We start from the raw sequence: 13,329 nt of genomic DNA, 5'->3' as shown, positions 1-13,329 counted from the left end.
ATAGTCCGTACGACACACTAGGTCTCGATGCAGGGTCAAAGCTAGTGTGAGAGCACTAGACCCGGTTGGCGAAGCGACAAATGCTGGGATTGGTCTCGCAATTGGCTCCTGGTTCGTTCGATGGAACGGCCGGGATACATGCTGCCAAACTCAAAGCGCCAAACAGACCGACGCTGAAGCAGAACAGATATCGAGGCGATGCAGGTCTGACTTGGCAGTACGCGGCGCGGGCAGAAGCTAACTGATAGCTCATTCTCAACCAGGGTTATCTGAACTGGTGCATGGTATCAATGCCAACAGAGAATCGGCTGTGCCGTCTTCTGTTTCCCCCCAGCCTCCCCCCTCCCTCCCCATGAGAGCTGGACGACCGCTGTCAGTTCATGGGCCAATTATAGATTCCCCACTAATCATGGGACCTTGGATGGCATGTCGACTCCTGATCGAGAGCATAGTTGTCGGTATCGCCCACATGTCAAGAAATAAGATAGGTTTCATTTGTTGTCTGTGGATCCAGCCTTAATGTGGGGAAACCTCACAAATGAAACGGGCTCTGGGTCGAACTCTCCCTACAAGCCAAGCAGGCTAGCTCGATACCGCATGAGTACCGTATGGTACTCCGTCATTGTAGATTGAAAAATTTCTTGACGAGACCCGAATGCCGGAGCGTGGAGTTGATTGCGAGCTAACAGCCCGGGATATGTGACACCCGTGCATTTTTAGCCGGGATTCCAGATGGCACCCAGAAGACACCTATTTTCAGGGTCCTGGACTAAGCCAATAATGCATGCCACGAGTTCCTCTAGCCCATCCCCCTCGTCACCATCGCAATAGCTGAGCGCAGGAAAATTCATTTCTATGGGAGGTGGATCCACGGCTCCGAGGTTCCAGGAGTCAATTGAGCTCGAGCAATACGGTCCCTGGAGTGGCTGCTGCAGGTAACGTTACATGACAGGCACCCTTGCCGAGCTGGGCCAAACCTGGACGGTGATGAAGCTGAGCGCCCAAAGGTACACGGTTGCGGTGCGGCATCGCACGCTGCGCTGGCTCATTGGCAGAAAAACATGCCGGCGCAGTGAATTTCCCAAGCGGCCGAGGCGATTAATCCAAGACCAGTCAACAGACGGAGAGCGTTGGGAGAGCATCTCATGATGTCATTCGAAATGACCGCCATCTTGTTGGGATCCATGTTTCTCTCGCTGGATGTCTTCGGGTCCCCAGATGTCATGTCTCGGAGCTCGCCAATGTCCCATGGTTGCACTTCCCGTGTCGCTGTGGAAACGGGACGAGGGAACAGCTCTCTCATCCACGTCGCTAGGAATTGCCAATAGGTCCAGTGACAGGCGGGAGTTTCGCGTCGAATGTGACAGAGTCAGTGGCGCTCGGAGGTGGTCGGGCGTGGTGGAAGTCAAATCAAACCCTGGACTACGAGATGTAAGCAAAGCGTACAGAGTTCCGGCAAGAGCGTTTGTGGGAGGGGTTGCCTCATCGTTAGGGAAAACCGGTCTTTCTGCCACACTGCGCGAGGATACCATGTCTCAAACTCTGCAACAGCCACTTCGTGGAATATGTCAGGTTCCACCCCGCCAACACCTAATCCAGTGGCTATCCGTTCCCTCTACCCGGGGGCTTAAGGCGTGCAGTACAGACTTCGTATTCATGGCGGGGAAAAGCGCTACAAAACAGCTGGGGATCATCCACCGGCGTCGACTGGAGCTTATGCCAATTAGAGCGTACGTATGTACGTAAATAGAGTCACGGATCGATGCAGACAATGGTATCTAATCATCGTCATCTTCAGATCCACTACTCCACCCCGTCTCATAGGCTTCCCGAATCTCGGCTAGTCCATTGAGCATGGCCTCGCGCTCGTCAACCGACAACAGACGCGCGGTGGTGGTTTCAATGGCCTTGATCCTCCCGGCTGTCCGGGTCGACGCGGTCAATGCGGCAAAGATACCGAGCCCGGCATTTGATGGGGTACTCGGATACAGCCCCTGCGGAAAACTGTCGAGAAGAGGCAGGCTGAGGGACGTGTGGTAACTATCGGTTCCGTGATCAGTAGATGGACCGGGTTGGTGCCCATGGATTCAGGCTCACCTCTGGAGCATGGGCTCCGAATTGTACAATCGAAGTTTGCGAAGACGTCCGACGTCATCATCTCTGGATTCGGGGGTTTCCCTGGGCTCGCCTCCGCGCATCACCTGAACTTGGTTGAAAATATGTGGACTCTTGCTCTGGTCTTCATCATAAGTGAAGTCGATGTCAAATTCAGTTGTAGGTTTCGAAGCTTCTTCCTCGTTCAACGGTTTCCGCTCATGGTTCTTGGGATTGATGGTCGACTGCAGCTCAAAGATGTTCTGTCTTCCATCATCTCCGGCTAGGGAGGCTTCGAAATCATGATAGGGTCGCAGACGAGAAGGCAATGTCACCGTCTCAAGAGCAGAGCTGATCAGAGCCGAGCTTTGCCATTCCGACTGACGATCCACGTGAAGATACCCAGGGAGTTTCTGCGGAATGTCGACGATCGGCACATACAGAGTAGATTGCGGCGATATTGAGTAAAGTGACTTGGCCTTGTTGGTGTCCTTTTTCAACTGACGGTGCTGATCACGGATATGAGTCCCTTGTTTTGAGGAACGGGGAAAATTAGACAAACCCGTTGCATTTTAGTCCCATCCTCTATTGCCCAAACCCAGATACTCTTCTTCCCATACTCGTCTCTCAACCGGTCGATATACCGGGCGGCGAAGCCACCCCACGCATCGTCTGCCCCAGTAAAGATCTGCAATGCGCGCAGCTGATCACATTCTTCGGCAAAGGCTCTGACGTCTCGGTCCAACAGGTCATGCTCTTTATCGAGATCATTGAAAAGCTCCTCGCCAACGTTCCAATCCTCAAAAGGCATTATTTGAGAATTAAGTTCGTACTCATTCAGCTGCACAATCGAGCGAGGGTGATAGAACACTCTATTGTAGTCGGACCAGTAACGCACTGTTTCCGATGTCAAGCGAGGCGCGGAAGTGCCCTGATCTAAGCTTTTTTGATAATCACTCTGTGCAATAGGAGTTTGTTTTTGTACAACCTCTTGGCCATCCCTGGGTGAACCTGAGTCAGTGACTGCTCGAAGGTGACTTGGGGGTCAAAGACTGACCACAGACCACGACCGGCTACTGGATCTTCGGTCATCTCGTAGAGGGCGTTGTATTTGCGCAGGGTTCCAAAGCCACCCTTAAGGTCATAAACGACAGTCCGAGGGGTGTATGTCTCAGATCCATCTGCTCCCACTCCTGGCCTGAAATGAACATCATGGTCGATGGGCGATTCTTCGCCTTCATTGTATGTGAAATATGATTCCTACTCATAGTTCAGAAAAGAGGGACCTCTCCGAAACCAAGACAGACATTACCTGGAGGTTCCAGAAATGCGTGGCCAAGTAGTTGGCCCGCTGACCCAGCTGCACCGTGACAATCTCGTGCATTGTTATCGAGATCAGTCGACACCGGACGATCTTTAATTTTGAGCATCAACTGCGGGTGTCGGATGGCGCACAGACGTGACTCGCTCGCCGACGCTAGTCCAGAATGGGACGGTCAGACACACGTGAAGGGCAAGCCCGTGATAAACCCAAACGGGGAAGGCGCCGATGGTGTCCAGGGCAACAGTCACCTGACCATCCCAAGAGGGCAATAAACAACGTCGTGTGGGTGCGTCACTCCCAAAAACTCCAACGGTGATTTTCACTCGTGCACCGCTCTTCATCTTCATGTCCGCGACGCCCTCATGACCGACTAACATTCCTCGAGCGACTACATTATAACCTGTCGACACCACTCGCGATGGAGTCTCCGACGCGTCCCATCCTCAGCCCTTCAAAGGCCCTCCACCCGGTCTCGCCGGAACGCATGAATCAACAAGGCATTCCCGCCTCGCCATCCCTCCCCTCGGACCTCTTGTCCCTACACCACAAAAATACCAAGGGAGTCTCAGAAGTTCAAGCCAAGGTCGCCTTTCTCAACAGCCTCTCGCGAGGGGGCAGCCCTGGCGCGCCCGCACAAGCAGCAGCAAACAATGCCGCCCTCCAGCGGGCGATTCTCGGTCGCGAGGAGGCCGAATCAACCCTTGCCTCGGTACAAGAAGAACTGAATGACGCCCAATCACGAGAACGACGAATCAGTGAACGACTCGAGTCGCTATTAGAAGAATTACACGGCACCAAAGAGCGCCAGGCTCATGAACGATCGATCTTCGAGAAGGAGATTCGAAAGGCTAGGAAAGAAGCGTTCCGGGCGGGTTCGACTCTGGTAAAGCTGCAGGAGGAGCTCAAGCATTCGAAATCCGAATTGAAAGCCTTAAGAGACGAAGTGGCAGGGGAGCGAGACGCCAAGGACAAGGCGAAGCAAGAAGCCTTCGAGCGCGCATATGCTCTCGCAGGTCTTACAGAAGAACTTGAGGTTTTGAAGGGCAAACTGCGATCTGTGGAGGCCACCAACCACTCAAATACGCTTGAAGTCAGAGCCCATGAGATTCGGAAAGAGGACTTTGGTAGGTTGTCGCTAGCAGAGGGTGATCTCGCCTTCCTAACAACCCCGCGGAGACCCAAGCGTGCGGCGGTCGATTCGATTCGATCACCCGCGCCCGAATCCGAGCCTGAAGAGCTCGCGGAACAAACCCCTCCGAAACGACCACGCCTCTCGGAAGTTATGCCGCCGGCCGAGGAGCAGGACACGCCTGCAGCGAAGGACATTGCATCTCTAGCCGATCTCGACGCAATGGATGAGCTGAAGGCGGAGCTTCACTTTGAGCGTCGTCGACGAGTTGAGGCAGAGGAAATGGTACACTTTCTCAATATCGAATGTCAATTCGACCGATGCTCCTGTCGCATCGCTGAACGCGAAGGGCGCCGTTATATCTACGATGTGGAGTACTACGAGAAGTTCCAAAAGCCCCAGATTGAGGCAGAGGCAGAAGCCGCTCGACAAGCAGAAGCCGCTCGACAGGCAGAGGCTGCTCGAGAGGCAGAGGCTGCTCGAGAGGCAGAGGCTGCTCGAGAGGCAGAGGCTGCTCGACAGGCAGAGGCTGCTCGACAGGCAGAGGCTGCTCGACAGGCAGAGGCTGCTCGACAGGCTCATGCGCATCCACTGGAGCCTCTTTCTAGTCATACTCCCGATATTGACCCCCCTACCCCTGCGCATCACGCCGAACCAGCCGTGAAGCCTGAACCAACAGAACCCCCAGAGCAGATGCCAATGCCGGAAGAACCTCTAGTCACATTTTCACCAGAGACGGGAACGTTCAAAACATTCCCGTCGCCTCTTCGCGACAATGCTCGACCTCGGCGAGCTGATGAGTATCCATCGCCTGACATCCCGACCTATAGGGCGCATTCCCGTACTGAATGGATAGATTCAGCCTCTTCGCGTCGCCACGTGAATTCATACACCCCTTCTGAAGACCCTCGGTCATCTGGATTTGCCCATACTATTCAACCGGATCTCGCCATGGTTGAGCAAGACTACACTCCCATCTCCGTTGAAGCTAGGCCTACTAGACGTCACGTTGTACGGGACGAGTTCCAGCCTCCCCATCCAGCTACCAAAAGAGTTCCCCTCCGAGAAGCGACGGAATCCCAAAGCTCTTCCTCATTTCTTGCGGACACACCCATCAACCGCGAAGAAGCCTTGGCACAGATTCGAGCCCGACGTGGTCGTGCACGCAGCAAGCAGCGTTCAGTGAGTGCGAACGAAGCGGGAGGCCGCTCCGTAGGGTCTACTGGAAGTACAGCCACGACTCCAGGCAGAGGCCCACGGCGAATTCCCAACCTCCGAGCCGATTCGAAGAGCGAAAATGACTTGGCAGAGCGCAGGGATCTCAGCGCTCCGGTCCGTATGTTCCGACGATAATTATGGCCCAGCTTATTTGCGTATATGAATGTCGTGGTTTCGTTTTGTTCAGCCGGTTCTTGTTCTTTTCCATAATACCCCGGCGCTGGTGCATCAACTTGTTTGGCATTTCTGGGCTCCCCTGGTTTTAGCTGTTGTTTGTTCGTCCTTCCGTCTAATTACGTCTCTCATTGCATGGCGCCCGAGCAATAGTTTGCTATTATCAATTCGTCTTTAGCAATGGCGTTTTCCGTGTCCGTTATCATACATCTCCCCTTGCCTCCCTTCTTATTACAATACCTTGCTCGACTTCAATGTCTCACTCTCTCTAGTCTTTTCATTTGTCCATTTACTATTTCAAATTATATTCATCCTTGTCCAGATTCATCAGTCTCTCCCTTCTACCCCAGTATTCTTCCAGTGTAGATCTCTTTCCCTCTCACTTTATCCCGATCCAGCACCCGATCAGCTTCGACCTTTTTGTTGCGATCAGTTCCCTATCCCTAGCCTCCTTCCCATCATTGCCGACCCCTCCCCTCCTGCGGCTCCTGCGAGGGACCTGGTCGTACCGGACGTGGATCGGGTCGCTCATCCCATGGGCATGGTTGTAGAGCATCCGAAGGCCGAGAACCAAGCTTCAGCCATCGCTCATGTCCTCTTTTTTCCAGCCTCTCCTCTGCCGGAATCATGATGGATGTGGGCTGAAGAGGAGAAGATCGATGTCCTGATACGGGTTAGGCAAGATAAAATAGCCCCAGAATGATCATACCTAATCAATAAGAGAATCAAATTGTTACCAGTCAGTTATTCCCTAAGGCCTGTTAGATAGAATAATCTGCTCCAGTATGCACAGCCGGGCGCCTGTAGAATCTTGCGAATGCATCTGGATCACCGGTTACAGCTAGTCTTGCCCCTGAGATGCCGATCTCAAGGACCCAGATCCTTCGACCCTCTGGAATGTGGCTATGACGTCGCTTTCGAATAAAATGTCCTGCTGCTTCACGGCAGAGCCTCAAACTAGGCACCGCAACAGCTCCCCCCCCCCCCCCCCCCACAGGGAGGTAACCAGATGGCGCATATCTAGGATCGTGTGAAGGAGATTTCGTGGATATCACTACTGAAATTGTCTTCGGGTGAATTCTTACGCTTTTAAGAGGATATCATATAGCGACGGTAGCCATCTATTTACAAATATCTATCCGACTACCTATAAATCTCAGCCTCGGAAACGTTCCATGGGCGCATCGTGCATCACGCATGACAGATAGGAAAAGAAAATGCAGAGATCATATATACATCGATCATCAGGGTTTCCCATGGCAAAACACATAGTTCCGGTGTTCGTAGGGCGTTGTCATTCGTGTGACTACAAGGTCCCAGTCAAAGTGCACCTCGCCGTGCTTGTAAGCCTCGAGATTATGGCTCTTCTTCAGGTGCAATCCGGCTGACACGACGACCCTTGTTCTCTTTGCGGTCCGCTGCAAGCGACTGGGCGAACTTGCTGCTCTCGCGAATCTGCGGCCCCTTCCAGTAGAAAATGTAGATGGGCAGCACGACAATGCAAGACAGGCAGGCTAGCACGGTGCTGGCGTACTCAACGTGCCACTTGTTCCCAATATTAGTGTACATTGGGGTGGCGTACATTGCTGCAATACCAGCCAGAAGGTCACGAGCGAAGGCATTGCCACCACAGGCAGAAGCGGAGTAGACACCGTAGGCGGCGATCATATAGTCCACCGAGGAGAGGTAAATCGCATAATTGGCGATTCCAACCATCGTGGAGAAGATCATCGATGCGATCCAGGGGATTCCGCGCGACTTGCCGAACGACGTCCATGCAAAACCGAACAGACCGATGGGCTCGAACGGTGCGAGGAAGAGAAGCCATTTTAGACGACGTTCCGGGGGCAGTGCGTCCTCGCCTCGGGTTTCGCGAATATGCCCATCTCGCCAGAACCATGGGAAGTACGAGAAGTAGGTGAGGATGTAAGCAAGATTGATCGGAATGACTGCCCAGGCCTGCGCCAGGATCCCGAAGCCCCAGCCCTGCTCGTAGACGACGGCGAAACTCTCAAGGAAGGTGAAGATCAGGGCATCGGAGAAGCCAGATAGCAGGGACAGACAGAACACAATGGGCTCCCGCAGAAGCATGTGGAAAGGTCGAACCCAGATTCGGCCAGCTTCCTTGAGCGAGACCCGAGGATTTTTCAACTCATTGGGTCCGTAGATATTCGGGTCTTCTCCGGTCTTGCGGCGTCGCTTAGCCTCGCGGTCCATGAGGATTGTGGAGCGGCTCTCGGGCATAAAGAAGATGATAGCTTGGGTGACGGCTCCGAAGATGAGCTGGATCCAGAAGAACCATTGCCAGTCAAGGACTATGGAAAGCCTGCGTTAGTACATTTCGGACGCTCAATAGTATATTGGCATTGTGAACACTTACAGCGCTCAATTGGTCCACCAATGACACCGCCAATACTGGTACCAATGCAAGAAGAGAGCACGATGAAGGCAAGAGGGAATTGTTGTGTCTCAGACTCGTAGATATCGGCGATCAGACCGAGAGTGACACTACCACCGGCAGTAGAGATACCACCCTACACTTTGTCAGCATATCAGTCAGTCCGGTAAGGAGTCTTGGCAAGCTACTTACCAGTCCACGAGCAACAACGATGGTGCCCCAATTCGGAGCCAGAGCGGCAGGAATTTGCCAGATGTTGATCAGAAACATCGACAGCTGGAGAATGGGCCAGCGACCAAACTCCTCACTCCATGGCGCCCACAGTTCACATCCGATGGAGTATGTGACCAGATAAATCATCTGCCCCGTTCGGGCTTCCTGCTCGCCAATGTTGAATGCTTTGGAAAGCGGCTGAACAGCGTTGGGAAAGACTGATGTGTTGAAATTCATGGAGACCTGAACACACGCCACAGCGCCTAAATCGGGGGCGTTAGCCTGCAACGGGGGGGGGGGGGGGGGGTACTGAGCATCTCGAAGAGATTCTCCACGCGCGCGAAGGAGGGACATACACAGATACATCCATTTCTTCCACCGGGGCCAGCAGTAGCCCAGCTGTTCGTAGCAGTCATCTTCCTTCAATTCACGTTTCTCGGGCGAGGACGAAGGCGACACCTTCTCGGGGGACGAAGGCGAACGAATCCTGTCGTCCATGCTCAGCTCATCGCTGGTCTTCATGCGGGGCTAGATATTGACTGGAATCAATATTCGCGGCGGGCGTAGAGAGGGCAAGCCTGCGCCATGGGGTTTCATTTATCTAGTCGTCGCGGAGAATCCCACCATGTCCATATTGTGGCCACCATTTGGGCTTAGTCGTCATGATTGAAAACCGGTTTATAGACTTTTGGTGCGGATCGGTGGGTCTTCACGGTGGATCATCCGCTTTATCGCAAGCCTCACGCATTAAAGGATCGCCTAGCCTTTCCGTTTGCATGGCCTAAACGACCACCAGGGACGGAAAATATGCCGACATATATCTCATGTGGTGGATTCCGCTTAAGAGCTTTCTGACCGCGGCGAAATAACACCGAGGCGGCGCGCACACTGAGAAAGGGAAATCGAAGTGGGAGAAATTAGGGGAAAGCCGCATGCGATTTCTAGCGTGGCTCTCTTCCGGCGGGGCCAAAGGAAGACCAATGGCGACAGTAGGCAAAACCTCGGGAATGGTTCAACCGCAAAACGCTGCTTAGTTAACTAGTTAGCTAATCTCGGGTTCCATCGATGACATTGCTGGCGTTGGCGCACGATGCAAACTCTGTGGATAACCGTCGTGGAGGTCGGGGACACGACGCCGTTGGGTCAGACACATGCAGCCTCTTGTAAGTCAAATATTGGAGTTGCTGTACAGTCAATAGAATCACTTACACGCGACTCACTCCGCTGCGAATCGACGTCATATCACGAACTTTTGGATCTCGAAGAGTTCCTTCGGTCCACTTTTCACCACGCCTGGCTCCACAAATATGGGTCGTTTTGCCTAGGAATCCGACTTGACGTCAGTTAGTTCGCTGCGACCTGAGGTCGCAGGCACCATTGACGACGCTCGGATAACCGTGTGCGCCCTCCTGTGCAAGCTGTATCCAGTGGCGCTGCCGTTAGGCGAAGCTGAAGAACAATTATGCGCTGCTTGAGACTTATGAGTGGTCTGCGGCGTTGAGACGAGGTCATAGCATCTCGCACCATTCAACCCGATAAGTGTCTTTTTTGCAGCCAATCAATTCTTCGGCATTGCCAGCATCCGTAAGAAACCGAAGCTTCGGCTCCCGGCGAGATCGCACGCAAGGGTGTGATGATCAGCTTGGCCGATTGTGTCAGAACGGAAGATGGGAGAATGGACGATACGCAGTCACGTGCTGACGCGCCGCCGCGTCTCGCGTTCGGCTGCGACCGCGTTTTGCAGTGACATTCAGTGATCCGCGAGGCACGCCATGGTCTTCAAACCCTTCAAGCCGCCTCTAGCGAGGAAACTGCAGTCTGCAGCAGAGACTGTGGACGAGCATTACCGACCTGCGAAGAAGCTGCGCCTGTCCAAGACGGAGCCAGAAGCCAGTGCCGATTCGCAACCTAGGCCAACAGTCGGAGCGCGAGAGCCTCTGCTTCAAGTCCAGAACGGGAAAGGAGCGGCAGCCCAAGCTACCTCAGGATCTGTACCAAAAGGTCTAGTCGGGGACGAAAGGTTTTTCAATGTCCTGTGGTACGTTCATCCGAAACTGTGACCACATCCTTTCAACCTCGGTGGTGTGTTTATCTGACTGTTCCATCCTCGGCACTATTAGGAGGAAACCGAGTGCCAAAAAGAACAAGACCTGGGATGGCGACGGTATCCTCACAGCCCGTGCAGGCTTTGTCTCCCTCTGTGATGTTGGCGGCAAGGATATGGGACGGACAATGTACGAGCAGGAACTTGAGCCGGGAAAAATGCTCTACGTGAGCGGGAAGGAAGTTGAAGTCGACTCAGAGATACCCCGTCGAGAATACCTGGCTGGGAAGAAGGTGTTGGAGGCCACAAAAGCAACACCTACACCGCCATCAATGCCGAAGAAAATACCCATGTCCGTGCAGAAAAAGACTGATTCGCGAGGCATTTCATCAGCCAAGTCTTCTCTGAAACGGAGCTCATCTTCTTTGGAGAATAGCACCCTAGGAGGGAGCGCGACGGGCTTTGGGGCTTATAAGAAGCCCCTGTTGCATGACACGGTGATCCCGACAAATCCCGATAGGGTGGTCCCACGTCACGATGCGAACGCACCGGGGGCGTTAGTGATGCCACGACCAGCATGGGTTCCCAGTGGGAAGCAAATTGTGGATGTAGTCGTTGACCCTTTGCTGGCCAAGAGCCTACGGCAACATCAGCGAGAAGGTGTCCAGTTTCTCTATGAATGCGTGATGGGAATGCGCGATTTCAATGGCGAAGGCGCGATTCTAGCGGATGACATGGGCCTAGGGAAAACACTGCAGACTATTGCCTTGTTATGGACTCTGCTGAAGCAGAATCCTGTCTACGGGGATCCGCCCGTTATCAAGAAAGCGCTGATTGTCTGCCCAGTGACCCTTATCAACAACTGGAAGAAAGAGTTCCGTAAATGGCTTGGAAATGAACGCATTGGAGTATTCGTCTTTGATGATAAACGGAAGCGGCTAACTGACTTCACCAAAGGCAAGGCTTACAGTATCATGATTGTGGGATATGAGAAGTTGAGAACGGTACAAGAGGGCCTGGCGAAGGGGACGGGGGTCGACATCATCATTGCAGATGAAGGCCACCGACTCAAGACTCTTCAAAACAAAAGCGGCCAAGCCATTCAATCTCTGAATGCTGCGAAGAGGGTCATTTTGTCCGGCACGCCAATCCAAAATGATCTGAAGGAGTTCTTCGCTACAGTGGATCTAGTCAACCCTGGGATTTTAGGCACCTTCAAGGCCTTTATTCGCGAATTTGAGACGCCCATCGTTCGAAGCAGACAACCAGAGGCTACAAAGAAGGACATTGAAAAGGGCGAATCGAGAAACGAAGAGCTCCGAGAACTCACCTCCAAGTTCATACTTCGCAGAACAGCAGATGTTTTAGCCAAATATCTTCCGCCAAAGTCGGAATATGTGCTCTTTTGCAAGCCAACTCGGACCCAAGCCAAAATCTACCAAGCCGTCCTTGCCTCACCGATCTTCCAAACCGCTCTAGGGAATACCGAAAGCGCTCTTCAGCTGATTACCATATTAAAGAAGCTTTGCAACAGTCCGTCGCTGCTTTCCGCGAAGAACAACGACCAGTCACCCAACGAAACCATTGCTGCTCTTCTGTCCTCACTTCCACCGAACCTCACGCGCCACTTCTCTCCTTCTGCAAGCGCCAAAGTCCGCGTACTGGACCAGATTCTGGACAGCATGAGAAGCAACACGGCCGAGAAAATCGTGCTCGTGTCCAACTACACCTCAACCCTGAATCTGCTCGCCACTCTCCTCACCTCACTGGGCCTTCCATTCCTCCGTCTTGACGGAAGCACCCCTGCGCAAAAGCGCCAACCTCTGGTGGACGACTTCAATCGTCTCCCTGCGGAGTCTTGCTTTGCCTTCTTACTATCTGCCAAGGCAGGCGGGACGGGCCTGAACCTTATCGGTGCCAGCCGTCTTGTCCTCTTCGATGTGGACTGGAACCCGGCAACAGACATTCAAGCCATGGCGCGTATCCACCGCGACGGCCAAAAGCACCACTGTCGCATCTACCGTGTCATCCTCAAGGGTAGCTTGGAAGAGAAGATCTGGCAACGGCAAGTGACCAAGCTTGGACTAGCAGACAGCGTCATGGAACACAAGGACAATGTATCTCAATTCTCCACCGCCGAACTGCGCGATCTATTCCGACTCGATGAAGAAAGCCGCTGCCAGACACACGATCTCCTGGCCTGTCAATGCGGCGGTAGAGGTCCCATTTCGTCTACGACTTCCTCAGGCACCGCGACTCCTGACGGGAGAGTCAATGATGATGGTGGCAGTGACTCCGAGCTCTCCGAGCTCACAGACGTCCCCACCGACGAAGACCTCCCCAACTTCCCATCGCTCATGAAAGCGTCCGAAGTAGACATGGACGCGCAGGAGCGGTCGATTCGTGAGAATTCCCGTCGAGGCCGGCAACAGAAAGACAAGATGCACCAGTCGCTGGCGCAGTACTCGCATATCGACCCGTCCCTTCTCTCAGCCGACACGGAAGACGATGGGGACATCGCCGCGGCCGTCGATGACGATGTCCTTGTGGGTCTGCTCAAGGATGAGTGCAATCAGATCGGGTATATATTCAAGAAAACGAGTGGTGCGGAGGTGGAGAGTCGGACGCCAGCGCCCGAGGTCGAAGGTTGAGAAGCGCGTGATCTATCTACATTTGAATATCTGGTGGGCGCTGCCCAAGGCTAGCCATCATGTTCTCGTATACTTGCGACACGA

At 53.5% G+C, this 13,329-nt stretch overlaps 4 protein-coding genes across 4 annotated transcripts; 2 read left to right on the top strand and 2 right to left on the bottom strand.

Annotated features, from left to right (window-relative positions):
• Positions 1-1,778: 1,778 nt before the first annotated feature.
• On the bottom strand, positions 1,779-3,478 carry N7459_007647 (misato family protein; the record flags this gene model as incomplete). Its single annotated transcript, XM_056946815.1, has 5 exons — positions 1,779-2,040; positions 2,098-2,603; positions 2,657-3,095; positions 3,152-3,354; positions 3,407-3,478. The coding sequence occupies 5 exons, from the start codon at positions 3,476-3,478 to the stop codon at positions 1,779-1,781; spliced, it is 1,482 nt and encodes a 493-aa protein (XP_056798814.1).
• Positions 3,479-3,836: 358 nt separating this feature from the next.
• Positions 3,837-5,900, top strand: N7459_007646 (uncharacterized protein; the record flags this gene model as incomplete). The annotated part of the gene is made up of 1 exon (XM_056946814.1): positions 3,837-5,900. The coding sequence occupies one exon, from the start codon at positions 3,837-3,839 to the stop codon at positions 5,898-5,900; it is 2,064 nt and encodes a 687-aa protein (XP_056798813.1).
• A 1,395-nt stretch (positions 5,901-7,295) lies between these two features.
• On the bottom strand, positions 7,296-9,072 carry N7459_007645 (sugar transporter; the record flags this gene model as incomplete). Its single annotated transcript, XM_056946813.1, has 3 exons — positions 7,296-8,254; positions 8,320-8,473; positions 8,530-9,072. The coding sequence occupies 3 exons, from the start codon at positions 9,070-9,072 to the stop codon at positions 7,296-7,298; spliced, it is 1,656 nt and encodes a 551-aa protein (XP_056798812.1).
• Positions 9,073-10,322: 1,250 nt separating this feature from the next.
• N7459_007644 (DEAD/DEAH box helicase) lies at positions 10,323-13,245 on the top strand (the record flags this gene model as incomplete). The annotated part of the gene is made up of 2 exons (XM_056946812.1): positions 10,323-10,588; positions 10,671-13,245. The coding sequence occupies 2 exons, from the start codon at positions 10,323-10,325 to the stop codon at positions 13,243-13,245; spliced, it is 2,841 nt and encodes a 946-aa protein (XP_056798811.1).
• Between the last annotated feature and the right edge of the window lie 84 nt (positions 13,246-13,329).

Source organism: Penicillium hispanicum, assembly GCF_028827665.1.
Source record: "Penicillium hispanicum strain IBT 35686 chromosome Unknown utg000006l_segment0_segment0, whole genome shotgun sequence".
NCBI classification, from domain to species: domain Eukaryota; kingdom Fungi; phylum Ascomycota; class Eurotiomycetes; order Eurotiales; family Aspergillaceae; genus Penicillium; species Penicillium hispanicum.
Note: the sequence above shows the minus strand (reverse complement) of the source record. Positions and strands in the feature narration are given on the sequence as shown.